Consider the following 26,412-nt stretch of genomic DNA (forward strand, 5'->3'; position numbering starts at 1 on the left):
ATAAAGAGCCAGACACCGCTCACAACCTAAATCGTGTATTTAAAAATGGGATGTTTCTCTCTGCCTATCTGATCAAGGTTTATCCCTGACTCTCTTCTTGCTTACAAGAGGCGATGTGCCCCGAATAATGATCACACTCCAGAATCAGGTAAGGAGGACAGAGGGCCCTTGGCTTCAGACTTCCGACTTGACTGTGCTGTGAGAGTGATACACATTCAGCATTAACTGCCAGGCCCAGCTGCGATGGTTGGGAGGTAGGTGCATTAAATGCATTTTTGACTTACGATATTTTCAATTTATGATGGGCTTATCAGGATGTAACCCCACTGTAAGTGGAGGGGCCTCTGTATGATGCTGTTGCCATGGCATCAGGCCCATCCTAAGAGGAGCTGTCCCCGGGCAGCGAGGGCACATCTGGTCTCATAGCATCTAGTGGCCCTGCTTACTTTGGGCAAAGATAAGGAAGTAGCACACATCTGGCACACCTTCAACTAAATTCTTAAGCTACAATAAAACGTTTTTGTGAAGAATTTAAGCATTTCTCAACCTCTGAGGCTAAGCAACGTTTTACAACGTCATTTCTACTGAGTAGCAGAAGAGCACTGAGTCTGCAGCCAGGCTGCTGGGGTTGGACTCTGACGCTGTTGTTTATTAGCTGTGCAACTGTGGGCAAGTTACCCAATCTCTCTGTGCCTTAGTTCCCCCACCTGTACAATGGGATAAACGCAGAACCGTCTTCATGGGGTAAAGATAAAATGAAGCCCTCAGAACAGTGCTAAGTATATAGTAAGTATCACAGAGTGGGGTTTTTTATTGTTGGTTATTTTTATGCTCATCACCATCATCATCACTATCCCTTCCTTCATGGGAACTAGAATCTAGATAGGCTAAACAGCTTGTCCCACATCACTAACTATCTGGTGACTAGGCAGTGGCACTCTCAGTGAATTCAGGTCCAACGCTGTGCTCACACCAGGGTTCTATCCCCCTAACGCTCAGCTCTTCCCTGTTCACTCTAGTGAACTCACTGCTCCAACTCCCTTCTCTGCTCCACCAAGGCATTTCTTCCAGCCCAGATGGCTCTCCGGGCCTGACTCCCAGGGGGCCGGCACCCTGCACAGCTAGGCCCTTTCACATATGGATGGTGGCTGTGTGGGCCTCCATATCATGTCTCCTTCACTCTCTCCAGGTTCTCAACTTTAGGCTCTTTAAGACGCTAAAGACACTGAATGGTAGAGCCAAGCTGTAGGTGATGACCTGCTGACCAGGTGAGAGTCAGGGAACCCACTGGGCACGAGGTTCAGGGAAAGCAGCCGGTCAGGGCGAGGGTGATGGCTGGAACCAGCGTCCCAAAGGGGCACGCTGAACAAGGCAAGCAGGAGCACAGGTATGGAGCAGCCACGGCAAGGAAGAAACCCCCTAACTAAGGCAGCGTTTCTGTCTCAGGTCAGACAAAAGTAAGTTCAGGAGTGGCCAGCCCAGCCCCGAGGAAGGTAGCTCAAAGCAGCAAAAACGGGAAAGAAGGCATTCCGGGCAGAGACAAGCAGACTTCGGCAGGAGAAATTAAAGCGTGAGATACCCCAATTCCTGTAGCTAAAGCCACATCCAGCACTTTTTGTGTTATCCAGTTTCACCCCGGAGGCAACCCCTCCGATGATATGTTACATTCTTACCCTCCTGACCTCACCCCTGTGGCCACTCCACTTGCCCCGTCCTCCCAGAGAGCCCTCCCGGCTGTCAACAATAGATTAACCTTCCTTCGAGAGCTATCAGCACGCTGCCCGCCCTGCCTCACAGCTTTTATTCCTGCTCCGATTTCCGTGGCCTTCTCTCTTCACTTGCTCAAGCATTCCTTCCTCCCTCCGCCCCTTCCCACTTGTCTGTCTGCTTCTGACTCATATTGCCCCTGGGCATGAGGCACTGCCACCCTCGAAAGGACACTACTCCCTTTCACAGAGCTTGCTGCAATCCAGGGTCCCACCCCAAGGTGACCACAGTGGGGCTGGGAAAAGGGAGGGGAGGCACGATGCAGATATTAAGATTTAAATGCTCCTTTATCTGGGTTAAATGTTTTACTCAAGGTGGGCAAGAACCATCTGTTATCTTACCTCTGGCTCAGGATGGCTTTGGGAGTGTCAGAGCATGATTATGGTCTAAGAAAAATAGTTCTTTTGACTCCTCTTCTGTTTGGGGCCTTCTAGAAGTGAAGATCATTGAAAAGGATTGGACCCTCTCCTTCAGTTTTTCACTCTGGTCTATGGCTACTTTCAAAGTCCTGGTTAGGTTTTCTTCTATCTAAACTATTTCCTTGGTGCTGAGGTTTAATCTAGTTCCCTTCTTTTGGTCTCAGCAACTGACAGTAGCTAGTTAGTTAGAAATGGTCATTCTTGAGACCTGGAACTAGTTCGGTCATTAATCTTCCCAAGGCTATGTCTGGTTCCATCTTTTTGTCACCTTTCCCAGTTTTCTAAGCTCACCTAGCCTTCTCAAGCCTAAGACAATGCTCTGTCCCACCCTAGTTTGAGTTAGTGTTACCTTATTCTCCTACTTAAATGCCCTGTGCTCAGTTCAGTTGGCTCACTGTAGGTACTAGTAGATTTCTGGAGATTTGATGACCCAGCTCATGGACTGCCTAAGTCTTTTGTTCATTTCTGTTTGGTCTCCTATGACCAAATATCTGCCTTTTGATCTTGTCACAGTTTGATACCCTCAAAGAAAATGTGCAGAAATTGACCAAGAAGACGAAACTCAAGCCAATCATTCTGCACTCATTAGAAGCTTTGGTGGGCATGCGTGGGCACCCACGAGTCAGTACAGTTCACAGATTCATGATGGTTGGTTCCTAAGTTATGCAAAACATTCAGGATGTATGGGTTCCCAAGTTATGCAAAACAGAGTTGTAGGAGTTCCTATCTTTTTCTCTTGGTGCTGGAGTTTTTTAAATTATTTCTATCCACAAGAATTATGCAAGAGGAGATCTCACTGTGGATCATACAATTTGGATATTCCCTTCAACAGAACCATTAACCACAAGAAGTCTTGGCAGAAAATAGCTGTCTGACAAAATTTCCTTCTAGAATGCACACATATCAATAACTTCCCGAGATATCACCACAATATCCTCTAGATGTCACCTTGAGAACATTCCAGGATGGAAGATGACTACATTTGCACCACACATACAACCTGAAATAGACACATTGAAAACCTTGCAAGCCTGGATCATGGGCTTATTAATAATAATACACACACACACACACACACACACACACATATTGCCAATTACCTCAAAGATAATGTAGTGCTCCAAATTAAGTTTAATTCATAAAATGATCTAATTTTTCTTTCTGACAGATTTTCTTTATGGCTTCTCCAACAGAAACAAAAATCAAAACCTTCCTTTAAAAAGTATTTCTCATGGATCCTGATTTCTCTTGAATCCATCTTTCTCCCCAAGAGCCTCCCCAAAACATTTTCCAATTTCTTAGGCTACTCATCCCATTACCTAAAACATCGAAGGGGGGAGAGTGTGGCAAAGCTTCAAGGCAGAAATTAGTTATTCCTGGAACGTGAAGAGCATTTCATTATGGATGATTACCCAATCAATTGTTTTTCTTTAATATGCCAAGTCTAAAGCAGACCAATAACTGACTCACTTGATCATGCGATTCATTCAAACCAAATGAGCTGTCAGGTAATTCATTAAGGATTTTAAACACCCGAGTGTGTTTAATCACTCGGAAGACTGGGAGGAAACAGAGGAAGACGTTCACAAGTGACTTCAGAGAGCTCTGGATTAGCTCAGGTGTTGTTTCCCTTCATATAGAGAGACTTAGCCTGGGGGAATGGTTTTCAAAAATTATAGGAAAAACAAGGAAAAACAATCCCTTTGAGTAGTCTGTGTTGTAGAGAAGGTTTGCAGAGTCAGTCTCATAGGACTTCTAAGGGGATCTTTTTCTAATAACCAAAACTTAGCCCTACCTAAATAAGAGACTTCCAGAGACCAAGAAGTACAGAGATGTGAAGAATAAGACCTAACCAACCACAATACTAAAATCGCATGGTGCACTGAGGCACAGGACCCCGTGTCCACTGAGGACAACTGCTAACAGTCGCATGCTGTGTTATCTGTCTCCTTTGGACGAACGGGCAGTGATTCAAACGTGCTTCCTGATTAGGATCGGGTAGCTTCCCGGACTGTGCAGACAGATGCTGGCCACCACCAGAGAAGGAAAGAGAACAACTTGTGGAGTGCTGGAAAAGTTCTTTAAAAATAACCCACATTTTCGTAGTTTCACGAGGACTTACTCCTAAAACAAACAGAGCTTCCCTTTATAAATCTGTATTCTTTTTAAAAGAAAAAAAGAGGGAGATAGCTCCTTATTAACCTTATAATAAGAATACAAGCAAGCAGTCACCTTCTTCCAGAGCCGACTGCCAACTTTCCCCCAAAATATAAATAAAGATAATGGTAAAACAGGGAAGGGACCTTACTTATGCAACATTCCCAAATTATACTATTCAGAAAATATTAGCAATTATATATGTCTTGATGCAGAAAATTACATGTTAAGTAAAATTCCAGAACAGGAAAAAATATGCTCAATATTTCGAAACATGTTTATTAATTAGAGATGTACTCTGACACCTTCTCAAATACTGCTAGGTGAAGCGTTAACAGCAGCAATTTTAAATTCTCAAAATTGAAACTTAACCATTTTCCCCGGGAATAATAGCATTTTAAAACAATAAAATTACACTTAATGAGAGATTTATAGTCAAAGAATCACATGTAGGGTGTTTTATAGCCTGATTTTATACACAAAGGTTAGAATACTGATTCTCAGAAATATTTCAGGTCTTTTTTGTTTTTATTATACTTTTTTTGCTAGCAATGACGGTTTCCCATTTTCATCAAATCTTCCTCTTGCCCGGCAATAAGCATTTCCACATAAGCAGTTATATACAATTATTAATTAAGGATCTTGTGCAAGGCACTAAAGGGAATTGGTCCCCAAACAATCAATAGCAACAAGTAATTTATGAAGCAAGATTGTAAATCATTGTTTTAAACCTGAATTGTCAATCATCTCTTTGCTTTCAAGATCCCAGTAACAGAACAGAGCTAAACAAAGTTTTATAGTAAATCTTTTGTTTTAAAATCATCTATTGGAGAAAAAAAATAAGAAATCAGGGATAAATGAACATAGGTGACTTCCAGAACTAATCTCCTTATATTCACACTCTGCTTATCATCTTCTGACAGAGAACCCCTTAGGGTCCTGGCACCTCAAACAGATTAGATAAATGGGTATTTCTAAAGCAGGGACAGGGGTACAGAATGAGCCTCCATCTCTATCTAATAGACAGCTCACTCCCCCTTCCCTGTCTCTCAGACGTAATAGCTCCAACAGCAAGGGGTTTGGGGGATAGCCCCCACGCAGCTCAGCACTCAGGTATGCTTTAGGCTGCTCCGTCCAGGGGGTCAAGAGGATAGGTCAAAGAAAGAAATGCAGATGCAACCAAGAATCAAGACCTGCCAGGCGTAGTCCAAGAGCTGGAAACAGATTAAACATTAAAAACAAAGCAGGTCAACACAAGGACATGAAGGACACCAGGCGGACGCCAGTATTTCTCAGCATTCTGAACACCCCCTTGACATTCCCCCGAGACCAAGGAAAGCTCACAGAAGTAGTTTGTGAAGCAACGCCAAGGCTGGAACATCTGCCCAACCCGAGGTGCAAGGCCCCCTACAGAAAAGAACCCAGGTGACCAGGGAAGGTGGCCGCCTTTGCCTGAAACTCTGTGAAGCAGGAACTCTGACATTAACCTTGCACTACTTGGGAGACATTTCATTTGCCAGGTTTGTTGTCACCAGGAGGGAAAAGTATTTCAAATGGAAGGCAGTGACCCTGCAAGGGTCATCATCAATCACCTGGGGTCAAAGACCTTCCCGATTGTCAGAAGAGGCAGGGGTGAAGGGAAGAGGGCAAAGAAAAGATCAAAGGGCCTTTGAAGGGGTTATCCACTACACAACAGAACCTGTAAAATGGAACTCCTCTGGAGTCTGAAGCCTTCTAGTTGCTAAGGTGAGAGATTTCATGAGCGGTCTTTTTATATTCCTTTTCTTTTTTTTTAAGCGTGGGTGCTTAAGAGGAAGACTGGAGTCAGCAGATGGCAGAAGAGGCACAGAGGCACAGGCTTACCTGGCTGCCAGTTAAGGCCTGTATCTTGCGGGGGTAGGGAGAGGAGGGAAGACCCCTCCGGCTTTGCAGTTGCCAAATGGCAAAGCAGCTCAGCCTGAACTGCCTTGCGAAACCGTACTCTAGCTGATACAAATACTCCTGCTACTTTTCTCTGTAGACGGCCATCACAACGGGAGAGAGGTTGGAAAGTAGTCAGTGCCAATGGAAAAGCAGTCAGGGACTGTGGGATTCTTTCCGTGAGCGATGGCATACTTTTTACTGCTGTTCTCACTGCTTAATGAACCTGAGATGATTAAAGGAGCAGCTGGGTCCAGAAGGACTACCTGGCTAGTGTGTGAATAAACTCCACTGGGTATAGAGGTAGAGGCAGGAAAGGAGAGCTCCACTGAGCCTTGGTTCCCACCTGATGGACTTTCCTGTGTCTATTCAAGGAGACTCATTAATCTCAGGAGGCTCTGTCCTGTCTCCAGGATGCCTTTCCCTATGAGCTGGTGAGTGGAGTTATTTCAAGGACACAAACTACAAGCCTTTTAAAAACTCACCGAAGATGTTTATAAACATAATTATTTTAAGAAATAAAACATATTACAAGCAATATAGCTAGCTTTCAGATTATGGGCTGTTTTCATTAGCCATGCCCCAGATGCCTCCGGCCCACTCCCATTAGCATGGATAATTGAGAACGTGCTGCATTTCCATTTCAGCACAGCCTCTCTAATACATTTCAGGCACTCAGATGGAAAACCAAACCTCTGGCTATTCCTTCACCTTGCATGAATTTAGCACATGGCACTAACCTCTATACAGTCCAAAGAAGCCTTCGTAGCGTAGCACTTTCTTAAAACAGTCAAAGCTGTTTTTATACATAAGTTCTCCCACAAAAGAGCCAGTTGATCGCTGGTTCTGCATTCGAGTTTTGACAAGATCGATGGGATACACGGCAGTGGCTCCCACAGCTGAAATCAAATAATATCAACATTTCAGAAGGAATGAAGGTCTGTCTGAGGAAAAGGGGAGGCAAAGTCAAAGAGAAGACTGACCGAAGAAAAAACGTAATTTAGCATGAACAGATTTTAAAACTGTACTAACAATTACCCTTAACAATTTTGGATTTTCATTTGAGTGAATGAAAGGTTAAGAGGTGTCAGTTTTCAAGAAGCACATCCCTACAGTCTAACTGCACTGTTAAATACCTGTCTTTAGAAAGCCTATCTGCAGATAAATTAAGAGAAAAAAGCCACATCTAAGAACCTAATCAGGTGCAGATAGGGGGACAATTCCCTTTGCTCTTGTCCCATTTCACAGGTCCAGACTTGTAAGTGGCTTAGGGACAGACTAGAGGGCGTTTGTTTTTAATATTTCAAGATGGAAAGCCAGAGAAAAAAATAAAAGGAATAATAAACATGAAAAATGTGAATTCATTATGACTTACCTCCAGCAATAGAACCCAGACCGAATCTGTAGGCTGACTCTGCGACTTGTAGGAGAACTGGGCGAGATGAATCGACGGGGGCCTTCTGCTTTGCATGCACGGGAAATGGAGAGTGGAAAAGAAGGAGACAGAAAAAAAGACAGAGTAAAAGTGAGCACATATTATTTTTTTAAATTACCCACTAGTTTCTAAATTCATGATACAACTGAAATGTCAAAGAGGAAGTGGGTTAGGTTCAGTAAGTGGTGTTTTTCTTTTTTTTAACTTTTAAATCCTCACCTGAGGATATGTTTTTTATTAATTTTTAGAGAGAAGGGAGAGAGACATTGATCAGTTGCCTCCTATACACGTATATAGAGTTGTCAAAGGAGGGTGGCATACAGTTAGTGCTTACTAAATACCTGTTGAATGAATAAAAACATTCAATAAAATCTGTTTTTTCAAAAGCCACGATAATTAAAATTGGTGAGCCACAAAAATAAATACCAACCCCAGCCATCAACCCAATGAATTTTAGTCGCTACCAAAGTAACACAATTCTAATACAATGAGGTAATTTGCAATATCCTTCAAAGTCATTTCACTGAAAACAACTTTACATAGAAATATGCATCTTTATAAACATAAAACATTTCTTCTGCAAATTGTATGGGGTATTTCCAACTCTATCCCTGTACAGACGGACATCAATAGTAACTGCATTTTGACAGATGCAACTATAAGAAAGGTACTGTTTTAGTCACATGGATACAAATATGCCATGAGAATGAACAAATAGAACAGAACAAAAACAGACTCAGAAACAAAAAACAAACAGAAGGGAGAAGGTGGAGAGACACAGGTAAAAATGGTGAAGGTGAATATTGTCAATAGTAATCGGTAGCTTTCCACGGTGATAGGGGGTTACCAGCCTGAGGGTGGTGAGCACATGGTAAGATATATACATGTCAAATCACTACGTTGTACACCTGAAACTAACATAATACTGTATGCCAACTATACTTTAATTTAAAAAAAGACGAAAAAATGTGCAATGCTTAGCAAAGTTCTGGTATCAAAATAACAAGTGAACATACTCTGAAAATAACAGGGTGGGAAGAATCTACCACTATCACTAACTCTTCATTTAAAAGATTAAACAAATGAAACCCCAGACTTATATTTAACTTTTCTGACGCTAGAAGTGCAGCATGGTCATGAATGAGACAAGCAAGATTCCTCCTCTGCACACCTTTGTCGAGGATGAATGTTAGCACGGAGCCTACCAGGTGGACGACCTCTGTCAATGTGGTCAGGCTCACTGGGGCTCAGAGTAAAGAATATTCCAGGCAAGGCCCTCGTGAATTGCTCCAAATCTCTCAGCAGCAGCCAGGCACCTCCCACTGTAAACCTCACCAACCCTCTCAAACCCGCTCACGACCAGTGTTAATAAGCAACCATCGCAAACTCTCCAAAGCTGCAAAGGGCTTGAAGGAAAACGTGTGGGAAAGCGCTGCCAAATGGAGCACAGATTCCCTAAAAATTATATAAGAAGTAAAAGTCCCGCCCGGCCGGCGTGGCTCAGTGGTTGAGTGTCGACCTATGAACCAGGAGGTCATGATTCAATTCCTGGTCTGGGCACATGCCCGGGTTGTGGGCTCCATCCCCAGTAGGGCAGGTGCAAAAGGCAGCCAGTCAATGACTCTCTCATCATTGATGTATCCATCTCACCCTCTGCCTTCCTCTCTGAAATCAATAGAAATATATATATTTAAAGTAAATAGGTAGATAGATAGATAGTTAGATAGATAGTTAGATAAATAAATAAATAAATAAATAAATAAATAAATAAATAAAAGTCTTTACTTCTTCTTAATCCCCAAGTTTCTACAACAACTAGTAGCAGAGAGACACTGGTTAGCAGTGTTTAAAAATCAGAGGGAGAAGAGGGCAAGGTTGCTTCTGCCTCTGCACAGATTATACAGTTCTCTGTCCTGCACTTGGGGAAATCGGCTTCCTCTTTTAACCACGGCCAGCTGGTTTCCCAGAGGTGCCCCATTAGGATTTACTGAGCACACACCCACCACTCTGAGTTACACGATGCACACAAGACTCACCACTGCATTGGGGTGGGAAGGAGCTGAAAGGAGGGGGTCCTGGCTCGAGGCCTGCCAGTCCTAAAAATGTAGCCCGCATCAACCCATTGTGGTCAAACTGGCGTCTCTGCACAGACCCAGAGCTCCCAGCCAAAAACTGTTAAGTCTCACAGGATTCGGAGATGGCTTTGCCTTAAAGGATCTCTTTTTCTAAAACACCGCTTGCCTGTGAGTGGATTTATTTTACAAACATCATGGAAGGGCAACCACCCCATGAAGGCTTTGATTCTCTAATCCTGATCTACAGAGAGGCGAGCAAGAGTTAAATGAGGAGGTCCCCAGGTCTTAAGTTTCTGACTCCCACCACTGCAAGAGATTGGTTTCTGTTAACCATAAAATAAAATGAAGCATTCCTCAAATTGTTTCCACATAACTTATGAATCCTTTCATAGAAAAAAGAGGTCTAAAAGCCTTCAAACTATGACTCCAGACTAAACAAAATTATCTCCTTCTGATACTCGGAAGAACGGAAGGCATGGCTGTCGGCAACGCGCTGACCAAGAACCTCTCTGCAGAGCAAAGGCGGCTCTCACTTAGCGACAGGCTGTTTTGCTGGGAAGGCGACCCCAGAACAGGACTCCTGCCTCATATCTCACAACCAAGACTCAGAGAAGCGGAAAGGATCTCTGCCTGTTTTGGGAGGGTTAGGTTTCCCATGCAGTTAGGAAATCACCCCACCTTTGGGGGAAAAAAGCAAGCAAAGGTGCCAACTCTCTGCTAATCAGAACATCCCCACGTCATTTTTCTTTTCAGCCTCTAGAAATTGTCTGGATTTGGGGTGCAACATGGGAAAATGGTAGGTCAGACACCAGCATCAGAAACGCAACTACACGGGAAAAGGGGTGTTGGGTCCTCTACCAAAGAAATACCAGGAAGCACGTTTGCTTTTTTTGCCCACCTGCCTCTGGGCCTCGGCCAAGTTGAAGGGCAGAGTTCCCTCTTCCAGGGGAGCGATTCGCTCAATGTCTGCTAAGGTCATCCGTCTGGAAGGAGGGAAATAAACAAGAACAAGCAACGACAAAATACAAGCTGATTAAAATGATGTACACTGCAGAACTTGAAAACATTCCCTTTTTCGTTTCCCATATTTCAGAGTCATCTTTAATTTGGCTTATTTTTCTCCCAGTGTGCTGCCCTCCTCCTACCCCCACCCAACCTCGTTTTATTAAGCTAATTAAAAAAAAAAAAAGGCCAACTTACCCCCGTGGCTCATATAAATCTGCTAACTGAAACAAGATGTCAACTTCCATGGGTGTAACCTGACCAAATTTCTGAGCTGCCAGAACAAACTCCTCTGTATGGAAAAAGAGTTAAAAGGGGAAAGATTCAAGGAGTAGCCACTACATGCAGCACTCACTCAAGGCACTGGAATGAGGGAATATCACAAAACTTTATTATCATTAGTCGCAGAATTCAAGTCAATCCACATAGGGTAAGCACTTCTACAGTGCTCCCATTCGTTTGGGAAGCGTGTGCCCAGGAGTGTCTCTAACATTGACTTTAAAGTCTGGTGTGATCGGATGACTGAATAAATGACAGGGATGTTTTCCGAATTGCAGGTCAGGGAAAACTAGGAAGCAACTATGAAACGTCATATGCATAGGTCCCAAGAGGTTATATCAATGAGGCTGTGGAATTCCTTAGCAAATTCTGTTTAAAAAAAACCCACAAAAATCCCATGAAAATGCTGGTATCTTGTTGTAAGACTGTAGATCAATTTGCACTGCTACCAGTGTAAGTTTATGGAATTCCTCCTCATGTACTTCTGAAGACCATGTTAGAAGTTGCCAGCTTAGCTCAGGTTCTAGCAAGATTTGAAAACATTTAAGAAACTTTACACACGTCCCTCACTCAAAGACTGTCTTTGGCTTATTTAAAACTTGCTGAAGCCCAGCCAGTGTGGCTCAGTGGGTGAGAGTAGACCTATGAACCAGGAGGTCACTGTAGGATTCTTGGTCAGGGCAGAAGCCTGGGTTGTGGGCTTGATCTCCAGTGGGGGGGGGGGGGGGGTGTTGCAGGAGGCAGCCCATAAGGATTCTCTCTCATATCTTTCTATCTCTCCCTATTTCCTTCCTCTCAGAAATCAATAAAAATATGTTTAAAAAAAGAAAAACAACTTGCCAAAGATTATTTTGTTTGCTTCTGTCTAATCAAAGGACAGAGAACACACATATACCACAGGGCTAATCTACACTAATAAAAGAGAAAAATGGTAATTGGCGTACGACGATACCCTTTTCATTGGCTAATCAGGGCTATATGCAAATTAACTGCCAACTATGATTGGCAGTTAACTGCCAACTAAGATTGGCAGTTAACTGCCAACAAGATGGCGGTTAATTTGCATATGTAGGCACAATGCAGGGAGGCAAAAGGGAAAGCAGGAAGAAGCCCCCTGCCACTGACAGTGATTGGAAACCCAGGGGGGAGCTAAGAGCTGGGGGGCAGGGCAAAGGCGGCCCTGGGGCCGCCTTTGCCCTGCCCCCCAGCCATGATCGGAGAATCGGGTGCCTTTGCCGCCCTGGCCAGTGATAGCAGGAAGTAGGGGTGGAGCCAGCGATGGGAGCTGGGCACGGTCGAAGCTGGCAGTCCCGGGAGCTAGGGGTCCCTTGCCTGGGCCTAAAGCGGAGCCCACGATCGCGGGGCCGCTGCAGCTGCGGGTCCCCGCTGCCTGAGCCGGACGCCTCAGCCAGAGGCATTAGGCCTGGGCAGGGGCGGAGCCTGCAACCGCGGGGAGCTGGGGGTCCCCTGCCCAGGCCTGACACCTCTGCCGGAGGCCTCAGGCCTGGTAAAGGGGCCGAACCGGTGATTGGTGATCGGAGGGTGATGAGGGTCAACTCCTCTGGCCGAGGCATCAGGCCTGGGCAGGGGGCTGAGCCGGGGATTGGGGGGATATGATGGTCCCCTTGCCCAGGCCTGAAGCCTGGGTCACAGGCGTCAGGCTTGGGCGGGGGGTTGAGCAAGCGATCAGAGGGAGATGGGGGTCCCCTGCCCAGGCATGATTCCTGGGCCAAAGGCCTCAGGCCTGGGCGGGGGCCAGAGCCAGTGATCGGGGGAAGATGGGGGTCCCCTGTCCAAGCCTGACACCTCTGGCGGAGGCGTCAGGCCTGGGCAAGGGGCCAATCAGGTGATCAGAGGGTGATGGGGGTCTACGCCTCTGGCTGAGGCATCAGGCCTGGGCAAGGGACAGAGCCAGCAATCGGAGGGGTCTGGGGGTCCCCTGCCCAGGCCTGATGCCTGGGCCAGAGGCATCAGGCCTGGGCTGGGGGCAGAACCAGTGATGGGGGGAAATGAGGGTCCCCTGCCCAGGCCTGATGCCTCTGTCAGAGGCGTCAGGCCTGGGCAAGGGGCCGATCCTGCGATTGGAGGGTGATGGGGGTCAACGCCTGAGGGCTCCCAGTATGTGAGAGGGGGCAGGCTGGGCTGAGGGACACTCCCCTCCCCACACACACACCCAGTGCACGAATTTCGTGCACCGGGCCCCTAGTATGAAATAAAAGATAATGAAATTTAAAAATCTACAGAACTTCTTGTTGCTTTCTTCACTCTAATAATAATGATACACCAAGATACTTGCAGGCAAGAGTTCAGCTTTATTCTCACTCACCCTTAGTCACCTCCACATCTTTCCTGCTGCCGGCCAGAGTGCTGTAGATCTTTCTAATGAGTTCCATGTTGTTAAGGAGTGAATTAAATCCATTAAAATAGGAGAAACTGACCTGATGGGACGTGGTACCTCCAGCAGCCTCAAATAAGTTGAAAAAACAGAGAGAAGAATAAAGACAAATAAAGTATTTATAGAACGAAGAAGATTCACAAGTACAAATAGCAAACACCAGTTTTGGAAGTGATCAGGAATGCATGTGTAAGAAGAAAGAGCCGTAAGTATTTTTCTTTTACATTAAAAAAAAAAAAGCTATAAATGATTTTTAGAAGTAACTGCAACTAATCATGACCAGAACTTGTACTCTCCACACACAGTCCTAGAAAACTAAATAAATACATGTGTAGGGTTATAGCAACAGGACCAGTAGTAATTTACAGAGTTCAAATTTCCATTGGAAATGTTTTATAAGTTTGTTTATTTCATCTAATGAGCAATTCTTAAAGGCTTAGACATGCAAAACTATATTACACACATGTGTGTGCTTATGCATGCAAAACTATATTATACTAATACAAACACGATATGAAAAGTGGTCAATCTAACATTAATATCATGATTTGTCATGTTACTTATAACTAGCAATAAATAATCATTTATGTACAGACTTTACAGTGGTGGGATTTCTAGCAAACAGACGTATTATGGTAAAATTATGAGATGTCATATGCTTTGATGGAGGGTTAAGACTGGTCAGAATTCTGATAGTCAAAATTTGTAAGAAACCATATTTCTTCACTGGGGACAAGGGAAACAGACAGCATGTCCCATTATGAATGGAACTTCAGTTTCGGGGTTTCGAATTCTAGCCTTCCCTAACAAGGCAAAATATTTCTATTAGGAAAGCACTTCTTTATAAGGTAACAACCACATAAATCTTCACTGAGTAATCATTTTGAATAGCTGACATGGGAGTTTAAAATGTAGTAGGAAAGGGGTGTGTGAGGGGGGCGGGCAAGAAAAAGAGCTAGATTAACACAGTGCCAGAGTGGAAAGGGCCCTGTCAGAATGCCACATTTCCAAAAAGAGGCACCAGGAAAAGAAAAGGAAAAATGAAAAGCTAGCCTAAGCTCCTGATTGTGGGAAACATTGTGAGAAGCCCACAGGATGGTGCAAACACCCGAAAAAACCTTCTCCCTGGGATGAACAGAGAGATAGTTAGCATTGCCTAAGGGTTCCCAAATCGGAGGGACCATCAGAATTATCTAAGAAGCTTCAGAATTAGATTCTAGGGTCTCACCACCTGTAGATGGTGAATTAGATCTGGAAAGAACCTTAGCATTGGTATTTTTTATAATTATCTGTGGTGATTCTTATGCTCCATGACCAAGGCTTGGAAGCTGCCACCACAGAATGTTCCAGGACACCTCAGGGGCCAGGTGTTAAGAAGAGTGGCTGGATCTCCACTAGGAGGAAACTCTATGACACAGGCCTGCAAGGCTCTGCCCATCAGGAGCCACTTTTGAATGACCGACCAAGTAGGTATGAGATTCAGAGTTTGTGTTCTGCTGACCTCTCAAATATATCTATGCATACAACTAAAAAAATGTTTTTGCCTTGGAGAATAATTAAAAGCAAAGATTAGTATTCAACATACCTCAAAATATAAAACAAAATTAATATGCAATCATAGATTTGTTTTTCCTTTTTTAAAAAGCCAGTTAATACCTTTTCTTCAAGATATTCTTGTCCAAATAACAAATTAACTGACCCATTAAAACTAGCCAAATCATACTGTCTTTAACTTTAGTAATGTATGCGATCACATTAAGAAAATGTTTGTTAAAATAGAAAAACCTTTAAATAATATGTAAGAGTTGTTCTTATAATCCCTTATTTCCTGAGCTCATGCCAGGTAGAAGAAATTACTTCATTAGGGCAAGTTACACTTACAGCTACTAGGCATTCTTCTACGAAAGGTGTCAAGACATGGGGGCGGATGGTGACCATGATGTCTCGGAAGTCAATGGCTGTGACTTTTCCGGTCTTGGCATTGTCTCTCTGCACAAAGGCTTGCTTTGCATGCTCCAACTGTATTTCCTACAAATGAAGAAGGTAAAATAATGTACGTTTCTCAATTACTACAAATAACTGCTCAACTTCAAGTTAGGGTGAAGAAAGAGAGATTACGTCTTGGTTTAACTAGCCCCATCAGCCTGTTAAATAGCCCCGCCCTCTCCCCCAAGCTATCGTCTTCTTCCAAAGACAGAACGTTGCTCGGCCCAGGGAACGTGTCCTGGAAGTGCATACCACCTTACATCTCCCACCAAGAAACCAAACGGCCTCCATGCTCTGCTAGAGTCTGAGGACACCAAGGTAATAAAAGTGGGATCAAGGTTGCTAGGCTCAAAGAGCCAATCAAAACCAGCTTAGGTGACACAGAAGATGGACATCACCTCTCTCCAAAGAAGAGAGGAGAATTCTTAGTGGAAACCTGGCATACAAGCATGTGACACAACAACAGATTGGAAAGGGCGGTTCCCCTCTGAAATATGCGATTCCTCTACTACGGGGTTTCTCAGCCTTGACGCTGTTGGTAGTTAGGGCAAGTTAAGCAGGTGAGCCATACCAGCCAGGGCAGCATTGCTGATTTTGATTTAGCCTATCCTTGCTGAAACTTTCTTCTGAAACCCTAATCTTTTTAACGCCCCTTCTATTCACTTCATAAATGAGAGGCATATGTCAGCCATGGCCCTCTGTCCTCAGTGAGAAAACCTGAGGACAGATGCCTCTCATGTAAGTTAAGGAGCGATGGGAAAAGGCCAGGGCCTCCCTCCCAAGCCTCAAAGAGTTCTTAGGAGGTTTGCGTCCCAGGTCCACATCTCTCACTCCTGTCTGCAGGACCAGAATTCCTCCTGCTTAGAGAATATATCCCTGAGTGTATCTTATAAAAGCCATAAAATTACACATCAGTAAACCCACTATTATATGTCCCCCACCCAGCCCGCAGACGTGGTCCCTCTCCTATGTGCCGAGCTTAATTACTGGCATGTTCTCTTTCTGGTCACCCAACCTAGAAATCTGTCCATTTTAATTCTTCAAGCTTCCTTTCCCCCAGAGAAAACCAGTTACCAAAGCCCTTGAAAGTTCCCTCAAATGTATCTTCTTTTCACTCCTGATGCCACTGTTCCCAGCCCTCCCCGGACCGTGCCTGATTCCCACACGGGGTCCACCTGCCAGCTGGCGCTCTGTCTGACCTCTGCTGTCCATCCTGCACACACACATCGACAGCTGCCTTTCAGAACCTCAGATCTGACCTCCATCCCCTCCTCAGAAACCTTCGACAGCCTTTCGTCATGAAGACCCGTCTCCGGGGCACAGTGCTCAAGGTCCTCCAAGGAGCTACTCTCAGCCTTGCCTCCAGCACCCCACGCCCAGCCCGCCAGACATTCCACACATGCAGGCCTTTGCCTACACTCTTTCCTCCACCTAGCGTTGACAGTAGCTTTTTTCCTCTAGTCCCTGAAATCCTACCACCTCCTCCAGGCGCAGCTCAGATGCCACCTCTTAGGTCAATGTATCTAGGCCTCCGGACTGAGAACAACTGCTCACCTGGCCCCCTGCTTGAACGTCAATGGTATGACTTGCCTTTTCCCACCCTACGCCCTTGCCTTTCTCCCTATCTTTCCAGGGGAAAGAGACTATCTGTCCTGTTCATCCCAATCACGGTGTAGGCAGAATGCTGTAGGTATAGTAGGCACTCAGTAAAGCAGAGAATAAATAGAATCATAATAAAACTATAAAACCGACTGAATAAGTAAATCATGTTCCATGAAACAAAATGGGGTTGTCTGAACAACTGCCTGTTAAACCCCCGTTAAACCCCCTGTGAAGAATGGCCACAGTATGTATTCAATTGAAAGTAAATGAACACAAAATCCAGACCCACTGCTAAAGCTATCCTAAGCCAAGATTACTCTCAACGGTAGTAGAAGGTGTGTTCAGTTATGTACCGTTTCCCCTCGTTTATAACTCAAACAGAGTCTTAGGGATCCTCAGCCCATTATACCAAAAACAGCATCACTCTCCCTGGCCACCCTACCTCCTCAGAAAGCACACTGAGACCCTCCTATCCAGACTGTCAGGTGGGAAAGGAACACCGCAGTGGGGGTGGCGCCCTCCCTGCAGGGCAGCGAGTACACCTATATTGAGGATGGTGTCACTACACGTTTCTGTGTCTGAGCTTCCACAAGTAAACATTTACTGGCAGGGATCCCTGATCATGGAACAAGAAAGCACCTTTAACCCTAATGATGAACAACTTAAGAATATATTTCTGACAGCTCTTAAAGACTGGGGACATTATAAATTCCACACAAAAAACAAGAAGCCAGACCTACACAGGCCTCTACATAATGGGCCAGAGTAAAAACATTTAGGTGTTTCCATAGACTTAAAAGAAGCTTACGACCGATGTGGGTGCCTTCCGAAGAACAGCTACCACCACGATACAGCATTTAGTGAGCATATATTATGTGCCGGACACTGTTCTCAAGCACTTTATAGTAATAAACTCACTCAGTGCTCATAGCAACCCTACAAGGTAGATGCCATTATTCACCTAATTGTAGCAGTTGAAAATATGGCCACTGACAGGAAGCAGCAAAGCTGGAATTCAAACCCAGGCAGTTCCTCCCCTCGGACAATGCTCCTAATACTGCACTCTACTTCACGGGGAGTCCGGTAATGCTGCTGGCAGGAATCCGATCACGAAGTTGACACTTAGAAATCTTAATAGCTATGAACAGATAAAATTCAATTTCCTTTTAAATTATTCTCAATGCTCTAGATTTTTCTGTTGCCTATTTTCATGAGAAAACAATAAAATTCTTGATACTTTTTTATTAAGGCAAAACTATGCGCTCAGAGTGCCAGCATTGTCTGCCCAACAATAGTAGACACCATGGAGGGCAGAAACCAAATCTAAAAGGCTTCTGCTGGCCTTGCTCACTGCTGACTCACTTTCTCACAATCCCAAGAGACTGAGGAGGAGAGGAGAAAGACATAGGAGGAGGCCCTGGGAGCTAACTTGTAGGTACTCCATAAATACTTAATTTGAGAATGAATGACGTTGGCAACAAGTATCCAGGCTCCATACACATGGCAGTCACTTCAAGGTCTCCACTAGCACCTTTGAAGCTATTTAAAAACAACCTAATGTGGACTTAGAGCTACCAAGACCCTAATGGTTCCTAGATTTGAACCCAGAGGGATAAAACTGGGACAGAGAATGTTCGCTATGCATGGAATAGAACATACATAAGATAATGTTCATTTCTAAAACAAAGAGGACCAGAATGGATAAACTCCTCACCCATGTGGCAGAGGTGAGAACAATGGGAGAAGCAATGGGAGGTGAGAACAATGGGAGAACCAAGTTACATTCAAATATTTAAAGGTTAAAGGACTATCATCAGATAAAAAAAGAAAAGGAAAGAAACATGTTATACTGACTTTCTGTAGTTCTTAAAAATAAATCAATGGAGAGAAAATATAGGGATCAGATTTTAGCACAAAGCACAGAAGTATTTAACCTGTCTAAATATTCAGCAATAAATTGGACTGACTACTTTGCAAAGCAGCAGTTTCTCTCCCAGTCTTTGGAAGTATCTATTCAACAAAGGAACATATGTCAAGAAATTACTTTATTTTATTTACTTTAATACAGGGGGTTATGGAAGCAATATGTTATGAAGACAAAAATCTGAAGTATGAAACAGACAAGATCTGAAGTTTGAAACAGGAATGAATGGGCAGAGCTCAAATATCAGTCACAACACTCCCAGCTGGGAGGGCTCAGGGCCCTGTGTTTGCGTCTTAGAGCCCCAGCAACACCTACTATACAGGGTTGTAAAAATGAGGAGTCATGCATGACAGGCACTTAATAAATGGTAGCTTTGATTTTTGTAGAGGTGAATGGTTTCAAAACCTCTAAGGTCCTTTCCAACATAAGTCATTTGAGTCCTTCCAGAGAAAAAAAATCATGAGTAAGAAACAGTAGTTCTGCGGAATCATCTTGAACAGCCACAGGAGATGAAGACCAGACAGGGTGGGGAATCACAGTAACAGCTGGAGGTTTAAACATCTACTACAGGCTAGAGACTATGCCAAGAACTCCAAAGGTAGTATTTCGTTTAAGACTCACAATCATTCTTCGAAGTAATAATATTATCTTCATCTTACAAAGGCTCCTGAAGCTCATGGAGGTTAAGTAACAGGTCTAAAGTCACACAGCCAGGAGCCTGATTCCAAAACTGAGATTTTTACACTACTGACTTAGCTGCCTTGGGTAAAATCCCTGTCAGAGGATCCTAAGTCGATCTGGGCAGATAGCTGCAAAAGAGATGTAAAGAAGAGTTGCGGTGCTCACTTGTATGTAAAAATAGGAGCAAGATGTATCTCAAAGAATGCCCACTGTGGATGATGGGGGAGACAGAAGCCTTTACCACAAAGGAGAACACTTGAGGGGAAAGCGTTGAGGTGGTTGGCCATGATGAGAAACCTGGAGTGAGATGAGTTTAAGTTATAAAGAAAAGTTAAGCTGCAAACAAAAGAAAGCTAGAGGTACAGGTAGAAACATAAATCTGGGAGATGTAGATAACAGGGCTTTAGGGAGAAACCCAAAAGGCTAACGTTTACTGGTTTTTAGCGTTGCTATGCTCCAGGGACTGCTGTGCTTTCTTCCTTCATCTCTTCCAGCCACTCAACATCCTTACCAGGTGGGCCTACCGTCACCTCCATCTCGCAGATGGAGATCTGAGGTAAAGAGCAGCCGTGGGTCACATGATGCTAAGGATGAAACTGGATTCCCACCCACCCACCCCCTGCCCGTGCAGTCTGGCTCTGAAGCTCCAGTTAACTAACCGACACGTTCCTTTTCAGAGGCAGGCCTACCAAAAATAAGAGAAAAAAACTACCAGTTGTAGAAATAGATGAGACCATACCACAGCACATACAAAGAGCAGGCAGACGACAAAAAAGGAACTGATTCCTAAATAAGTGAGTACTGACTGACAGTGAAGTCTTGGGCCAAGAAACTGTGCAACCCCCAGGTGGCACAGCTCTGCAAACAGAGCTCCCGTGAGTGCCAGGTAAAGGGCTGCCTGCTGAAGAGAAGGGCCCTCCTCTACCTGAGGCCAAAGGCCCCGAGCGGGGAGCTGCACAGCTATCGCCACGGCAGTTCTGCCCAAGCACAGGCAAGGAGGTCCACTTTTCCTTTAATACCTGCCAGTGACTGTTTCCATTCCTTCTATTCCAGTGCCTAACAATGAACGGAATAGGCTTTTATGGCCACTGTTTCCAAAGACTTCAACACACCCATTCAGATTGCTGTAGGAGGGGAAAAATCAAAGTCTTCAAAATTGCTAGCTGTACAGAAATAAACATATAGAGGGGTTACACCACGTTAGGTCTAACATTCACGCTTCTAATAGTTCCAGGCCTGTCATTTCCTTAATAATCTCCAATTTTCAAGTGGGTATACTTTGAATGCAAAAATTCTCTTCGCCTCTATTCAGACATGCAAGTGTGTGCTTCGGCCTGAGAACAATCCATCAGGAACAAAAACACCTAGGCCAATAGACCCTCAAAACAAGCGGCATATCCAGATGATTTGTATTATAAAGCCACGAACACCAAAAAAGACCCCTGGCTAGTTTGCATTTTTGTGTTTTGTACAGTTTTGAAATTTAAAAGAAAATCTAAAACTTAAAAAAAAGCAGGGAGTTGCCAGCAACAGTATGATTCAAAAGAATTCCTTTGGCAGGTAGGGTTGGGGGTGAGGGTGGGGGAGACATAGGAGAATTCTGGGGAAATGGTAAGTCATTAAAAAAACAAGGAACAAAAATGTATAAAGAAGTTGTGCTTATAAATTATGGCATCACATTGAGCCCTATTTCAAATCAACTCTATATTACACCCAGTATCAGAACTTGCACACTATTTAATATATAAGTACCCACTTCATTTTCGTTTTCCTATGTTGAGTTGAAGAAAAAAATTCTAGTTAAAGATCCACCTATTTTTAAAGAGCAACAATGGAACTCAGCAATGGAATAGGTAGAGAGACAAGTAGTTCCTATTCTTAACATCTTCCTGTGCTTTCCATATTCAGCCCATGCAGTCAGTTCACAGTGAAATTTTATCCCTAATTCACTGGGTGGGGCCTTTAATTCAAAGGGTCTTTAGAAGCAGGATTTGTGGCACTGCAGGCAAGCAACACTTTGGCAGAAACCAAGAATTGAGCTTTTCCCTCTAAATTTCCTTGTTCTTCTGAGCTAACCTTAAACTTCACAGTGGGTAACGGCTGGGGAGATGCCATATGGAATGTTCATTTTTACCAGGATGTTACTGTAAAAGCGTGCACAACAGGCTGTCCAACAAAACAGCAAGCTGACTAACGCCATGGACACAACACAGCACAACAAACGCTGATTTCTTTTTCCCTGAGAGTAGAAAACACAACGTGAATGACATGTCCTGCATCTGATTCTCCAAGTGACCAGGATCTTACCACCTCTGTGGTTACCCATCGCCAAACTAGCAATGCCTTTCATTTGGACACAACACACAATCTAATCTCCTGGAAGAGCTGAGGGCAAACAACTCTTACTCATAAAAGTTACTTTTACTCATTTCATTTTGGAACTTCAAAATGTATTGATGAAACAGGAGCCAACCTGTAGTGCAGATCCCGTCTGGTTTGACTTAAAAAATCAACATAAAAAGCGCTCACATGTTAAAAATGCAAATATAATCAAGATCTCCAGCTACTAAAGATCCGTGGTCTAGATCAGTGGTCTGCAAACTGCGGCTCAGCAAACCTCGGCTCGCGAGCCACATGCGGCTCTTTGGCCCCTTGAGTGTGGCTCTTCCACAAAATACTGACTTCTGCGCATGGGCCATGAAGTTTCAATCACACTGTACGTGTGCGCCCGCACGTGGTATTTTGTGGAAGAGCCACACTCAAGGGGCCAAAGAGCTGCATGTGGCTCGCGAGGCGGTTTGCCGACCACGGGTCTAGATAGTTTAACTAATACAAATGGCAAGTTTGGGGACAACGGGGAGGCACAAATGGCTCAGGTTACTCAATCCGAAGCAAGGACCATGCTAGTTATCCACTGGCCTATTTAAACATCGTGGCTTCAGCAAGGTCTAGTACAAGATTGCTTTTTGTTAACACCCAAAATGTTCCATCAGTTCCAAAGCTTGAGAATTTGACATTGCAGAGACTGAAGGTTATGTTTTGTTTTGATTGATGGTGAAGAGGAACAATTTCTAAACTTTTAACATCTACAGCCTTCTGTGTTGAAAGTTTTGTCTTAAACCAGGATGCCATGACAAACATAATAGCGAAGCACAGTGATGGTGACTGGAAAGTCCAGACCACGGCTGACTCGGAGTAGTGGCCGAGGGATATGTGGCAACTACCAGAACCTGAATAACCAAAATGTCCATTTACCACAGAAAAGACTTGGGCAGATCAGTAGGTCATGTCGACTCATAAGCCAAAATAATGGTCAATTTGACTTCACAAAAAGAACCAAACTTGTTCAGCTGCATAGTAGCATGAACATGCTTTGGTATCCAACAAGGGTTGCCATGGGGATCACGTGATCTGACATCAAGGGTCCTTACCAATATGAGTGGCCAGTCTGCGACACCAGACGCAGCTCTACTCCTAGTTTCTACCCTGAGCTCTGCCCACTATGATTCACCTCTCTGGGTTTCCTCATCCTCTTCTGACAAAAGGGCAATCAGAATAAAGGTAAACACTCACACCACCTTTGTGATTGGGGCTCTCCACTGGGTCAGGTAACTTCATCCTTAAATGCTATTTGATGAGAAGATATTACAGATAATGTTTAGTCCGATTCCCTCCCAAGTCAGCCATCCTGTTTCTCAGGTAACTAATAAAACCCCAACTTCAAAATCTCCTCCAATTTACAGCATTGCTGGTTTCTTGATGATTCCTCTTCAAAGCCTCTGGAAACAGAAGAAATGCCTGGCTCCATAAAGTGGGAAACGGAATTCTTTGGAAATGCCTAGGTCTGTGGGGCCATAGGTGGAGATCCTAGAGTATCATCCTTACTCCAAGGAACTGAGGAGAGGAGGTGGGAACAACCCAGAAACACACACGTGAAAGGCAATTACAAGCTAAGCTCTGCTCTGCAGCCCTCATTAGAACTGCCTCCTCCTCATCCTCCTACACCCCCATCTCAGCAAACCACTACCATCCCCCCACTTGCCTAAGCCCAAAATGATTCAACCATGAGTTCTGCATATCCTTACTGACCTCATCTTATCACCACGCCTGGTCAGGTCAATCCCTTTTACTTCTCTTGGATCAATTTACTTTGGCTCATCACCATTACCTCCAGCCCAGGCCATAGTTGCTTCTGTCTTGGATTAGAAGGAACCAACCGGCCCCCCTCCCCTTCATCAGAGCCCCCTCCATTTGACTTCCACGCAATAACCAGAGTGATCTTTCTGAAACACAAATCCGATCATGTGTGCCTCTCAGAGCTCCGAATCAACCTTGGGATGAAGACCAGGTTCTGTGCTTTCAACAGTCAGGGGTTCAGAGGCTAGACCAGTGTTTCTCAATGTGGACCACCTGGAACGCCACAGTTCAGGATGCCTGCTTGAAAGGCAGTCTCTTAGGCCCAATACATATAGTACCTACTAAAGCAGATCCTTGGTGGGGACAGAGGCCCAGAACTGTCTTTTTAAAGAATCACTTTAGAAAAATTTTATATGACATTTGATAAAACACTGTTAGAGATTTAGGAAAACTAAAATCAACTTCAGTTCCACCTGTCTCATCATGACCAAATCTAGAAAACTTCCCCAAGCTTCTGTGTGCTCATCTTTCACACAGAAACAATAGCAACTGCCTGACGCCAAAGGTGATTCTAAGGACAAACGCAAGTCAAAGCATTATCTAAGCTGAAAAACGCTCTGTGGGAGGCAGCTAATAGCAATAGTTTCCAAGTACGGGGTGTCCCAAAAAAATGTATATATGCTTTAACAGCTGATAGCTCAATTTCGAAAATGAAATGTATTTTAATAAACACTGCCTTTATAATGATTCAAAGTGTGTGTATACATTGTTGGGGGGACACCCTATGTATATTGGATTTGGTAGCACTCCTAGACTTTCCTATTAAGAGACTAGAGCCACTAGAAATTCCTATGGGTGGACTATATTTAAATTGTAATAACTATGTGTGAAATATATGCCTATGATTATAAAACACTATCAAAAAGTAAATGGAAAGAACAGGAACACATACCTTTTTAATGGTCATATCTGGTAGGGGTCAGAAATGTTAAACGTCTGGCAGTGCCTGACTGTACACCCCATTCAGAGATGAACCCTTTGGAGCCTGGGCCTTGCTGACAGCATACTATAGTGGTAACTTCATCGTACTTTTGAGTCCCTCACCTGTCTGTGGTCTTATTATGGAAGAAGCTAAGCTCTAGAACAGTTTCTCTGTAGTCTTTTGGGGTATACCTTTGGGAACCTAATGAAAGACATGAGCATTTTCCCCAGAAAATTACCTGTAAATGCAAAATGTTGCCCTAGAGCCTGTTTATTCTTTTGCATATAATAATGTATAATGATAATCACCCCTCAGGGTTTTTGGGGATGCTGTTCTCAGAAACAGAATATTTAAAAGCACTTTATAAATTATAGAGTGTTACTATTTCTACTTTTTTTTTTTTTAGAATGACTTTTAGTACGACCCCACAGAATAATTTGGCAGAAGAGTTTAAGAGGCCTTTAACTCTGTGCTCACAGTTGCCTATGATGTCCATCCAATAAAAACGGGTAATGGGTCTGACTAAACATGTCTCCAAATAAGACATACAAGTGCCCAATAAAAACATAAAAGATGGTTGTCATCATTGGTCACTGGGGAAATGCAAATCAAAATTACAAATGAGATAGCTCTTAAGAGCTTCTAGTAAAGTGAAAGGCCTCAATCTCCTTATCTGTAAAATAGGGCAGTTAACTAGACGAACTTATGCTGGTATGTGCCCTTTAAGTTCGTACTTTGGATGGCTGCTCTAACCATACTCTGAATGCTAATGTCAGGTTTATATTTGCCATAGGGTTGATGCCACAAGAGAGTAACCAACACTCAGTTAGTGGGTTGGAGCATTGTCCCATACACCAAAAGGTGGTGGGTTCAGTTCCTGGTCAGGGCAGATACCTAGGTTGTGGGTTCAATCTGCTGTCCAGATGCATGTGGGAGGCAATCAATCAATGTTTCTCTCTCACCTCTCTCAAATCAATAAAAATATCCTCAGATGAGAAATAAAAAAATAAGAGTAATCTTATAGGGTGTATATTTCATACTGTTTGTGATTGTTTCTTTGGAACTACTAGTATCAGGCAGAAAAACACAGGAACAACCCTTAGACTAATACAAGTGTCTCCAAAGTTGTTATCTCTGCACTCTGGCCCTCTGCACAAGGCCTCACAGTAAATCCTGCATCCTCAGCAAACACTTGCTGAATTGAGTGGTTTGTTCCAAGTGAGTAATAATCACAGCACAAGAAATACTTCCAAACAGGGTAGAGAGTTTGATGTTAATACTACTCATGAACAGGAGTTCTGGCAGACATACGACACAAAAACTTCTCCAAATTATTTTCTAAGAATACTGTTTTCAGTAAGTTACAATGAATTATTCAACTTAGCCACCATAAAATTAGAGCTTTGCTCTCGGAGCTGAGAGGTGAGTGGAAAGTTTATAGGATATTTTAAAATACACATCCCTACCCACATATAACACTGTATTCACATTCACACACACACACACGCCATCACTCCTGCGTGAAGTGGAGATGATAGAACTGGGCATGAAAACCTGCAGCAGCAAGGGCCACGGTATCAATGATGCAGTCACAGGATGGTGGCCCCACCCCCTTCTGAAACCCTTCCCTGGGAACAAGACTCCAGGAAGG

General features: G+C 43.9%; 1 protein-coding gene across 2 annotated transcripts in view; it reads right to left on the reverse strand.

The window, feature by feature from the left end:
- SLC25A13 (solute carrier family 25 member 13) overlaps positions 1-26,412 on the reverse strand; it is a 164,750-nt gene that overhangs the window by 50,638 nt on the left and 87,700 nt on the right. For both annotated transcript variants that reach the window (XM_059712379.1, XM_059712380.1), the window contains 6 exons: positions 15,331-15,477; positions 13,381-13,519; positions 10,974-11,067; positions 10,672-10,756; positions 7,639-7,723; positions 7,004-7,162 (listed from right to left, as the gene is read on the reverse strand). In XM_059712379.1, coding sequence (XP_059568362.1) covers positions 7,004-7,162; positions 7,639-7,723; positions 10,672-10,756; positions 10,974-11,067; positions 13,381-13,519; positions 15,331-15,477 — 709 coding nt within the window. The remainder of the gene's footprint in view (positions 1-7,003; positions 7,163-7,638; positions 7,724-10,671; positions 10,757-10,973; positions 11,068-13,380; positions 13,520-15,330; positions 15,478-26,412) is intronic.

The sequence above is a fragment of the Myotis daubentonii genome, chromosome 10 (assembly GCF_963259705.1).
Source record: "Myotis daubentonii chromosome 10, mMyoDau2.1, whole genome shotgun sequence".
Taxonomy (NCBI): domain Eukaryota; kingdom Metazoa; phylum Chordata; class Mammalia; order Chiroptera; family Vespertilionidae; genus Myotis; species Myotis daubentonii.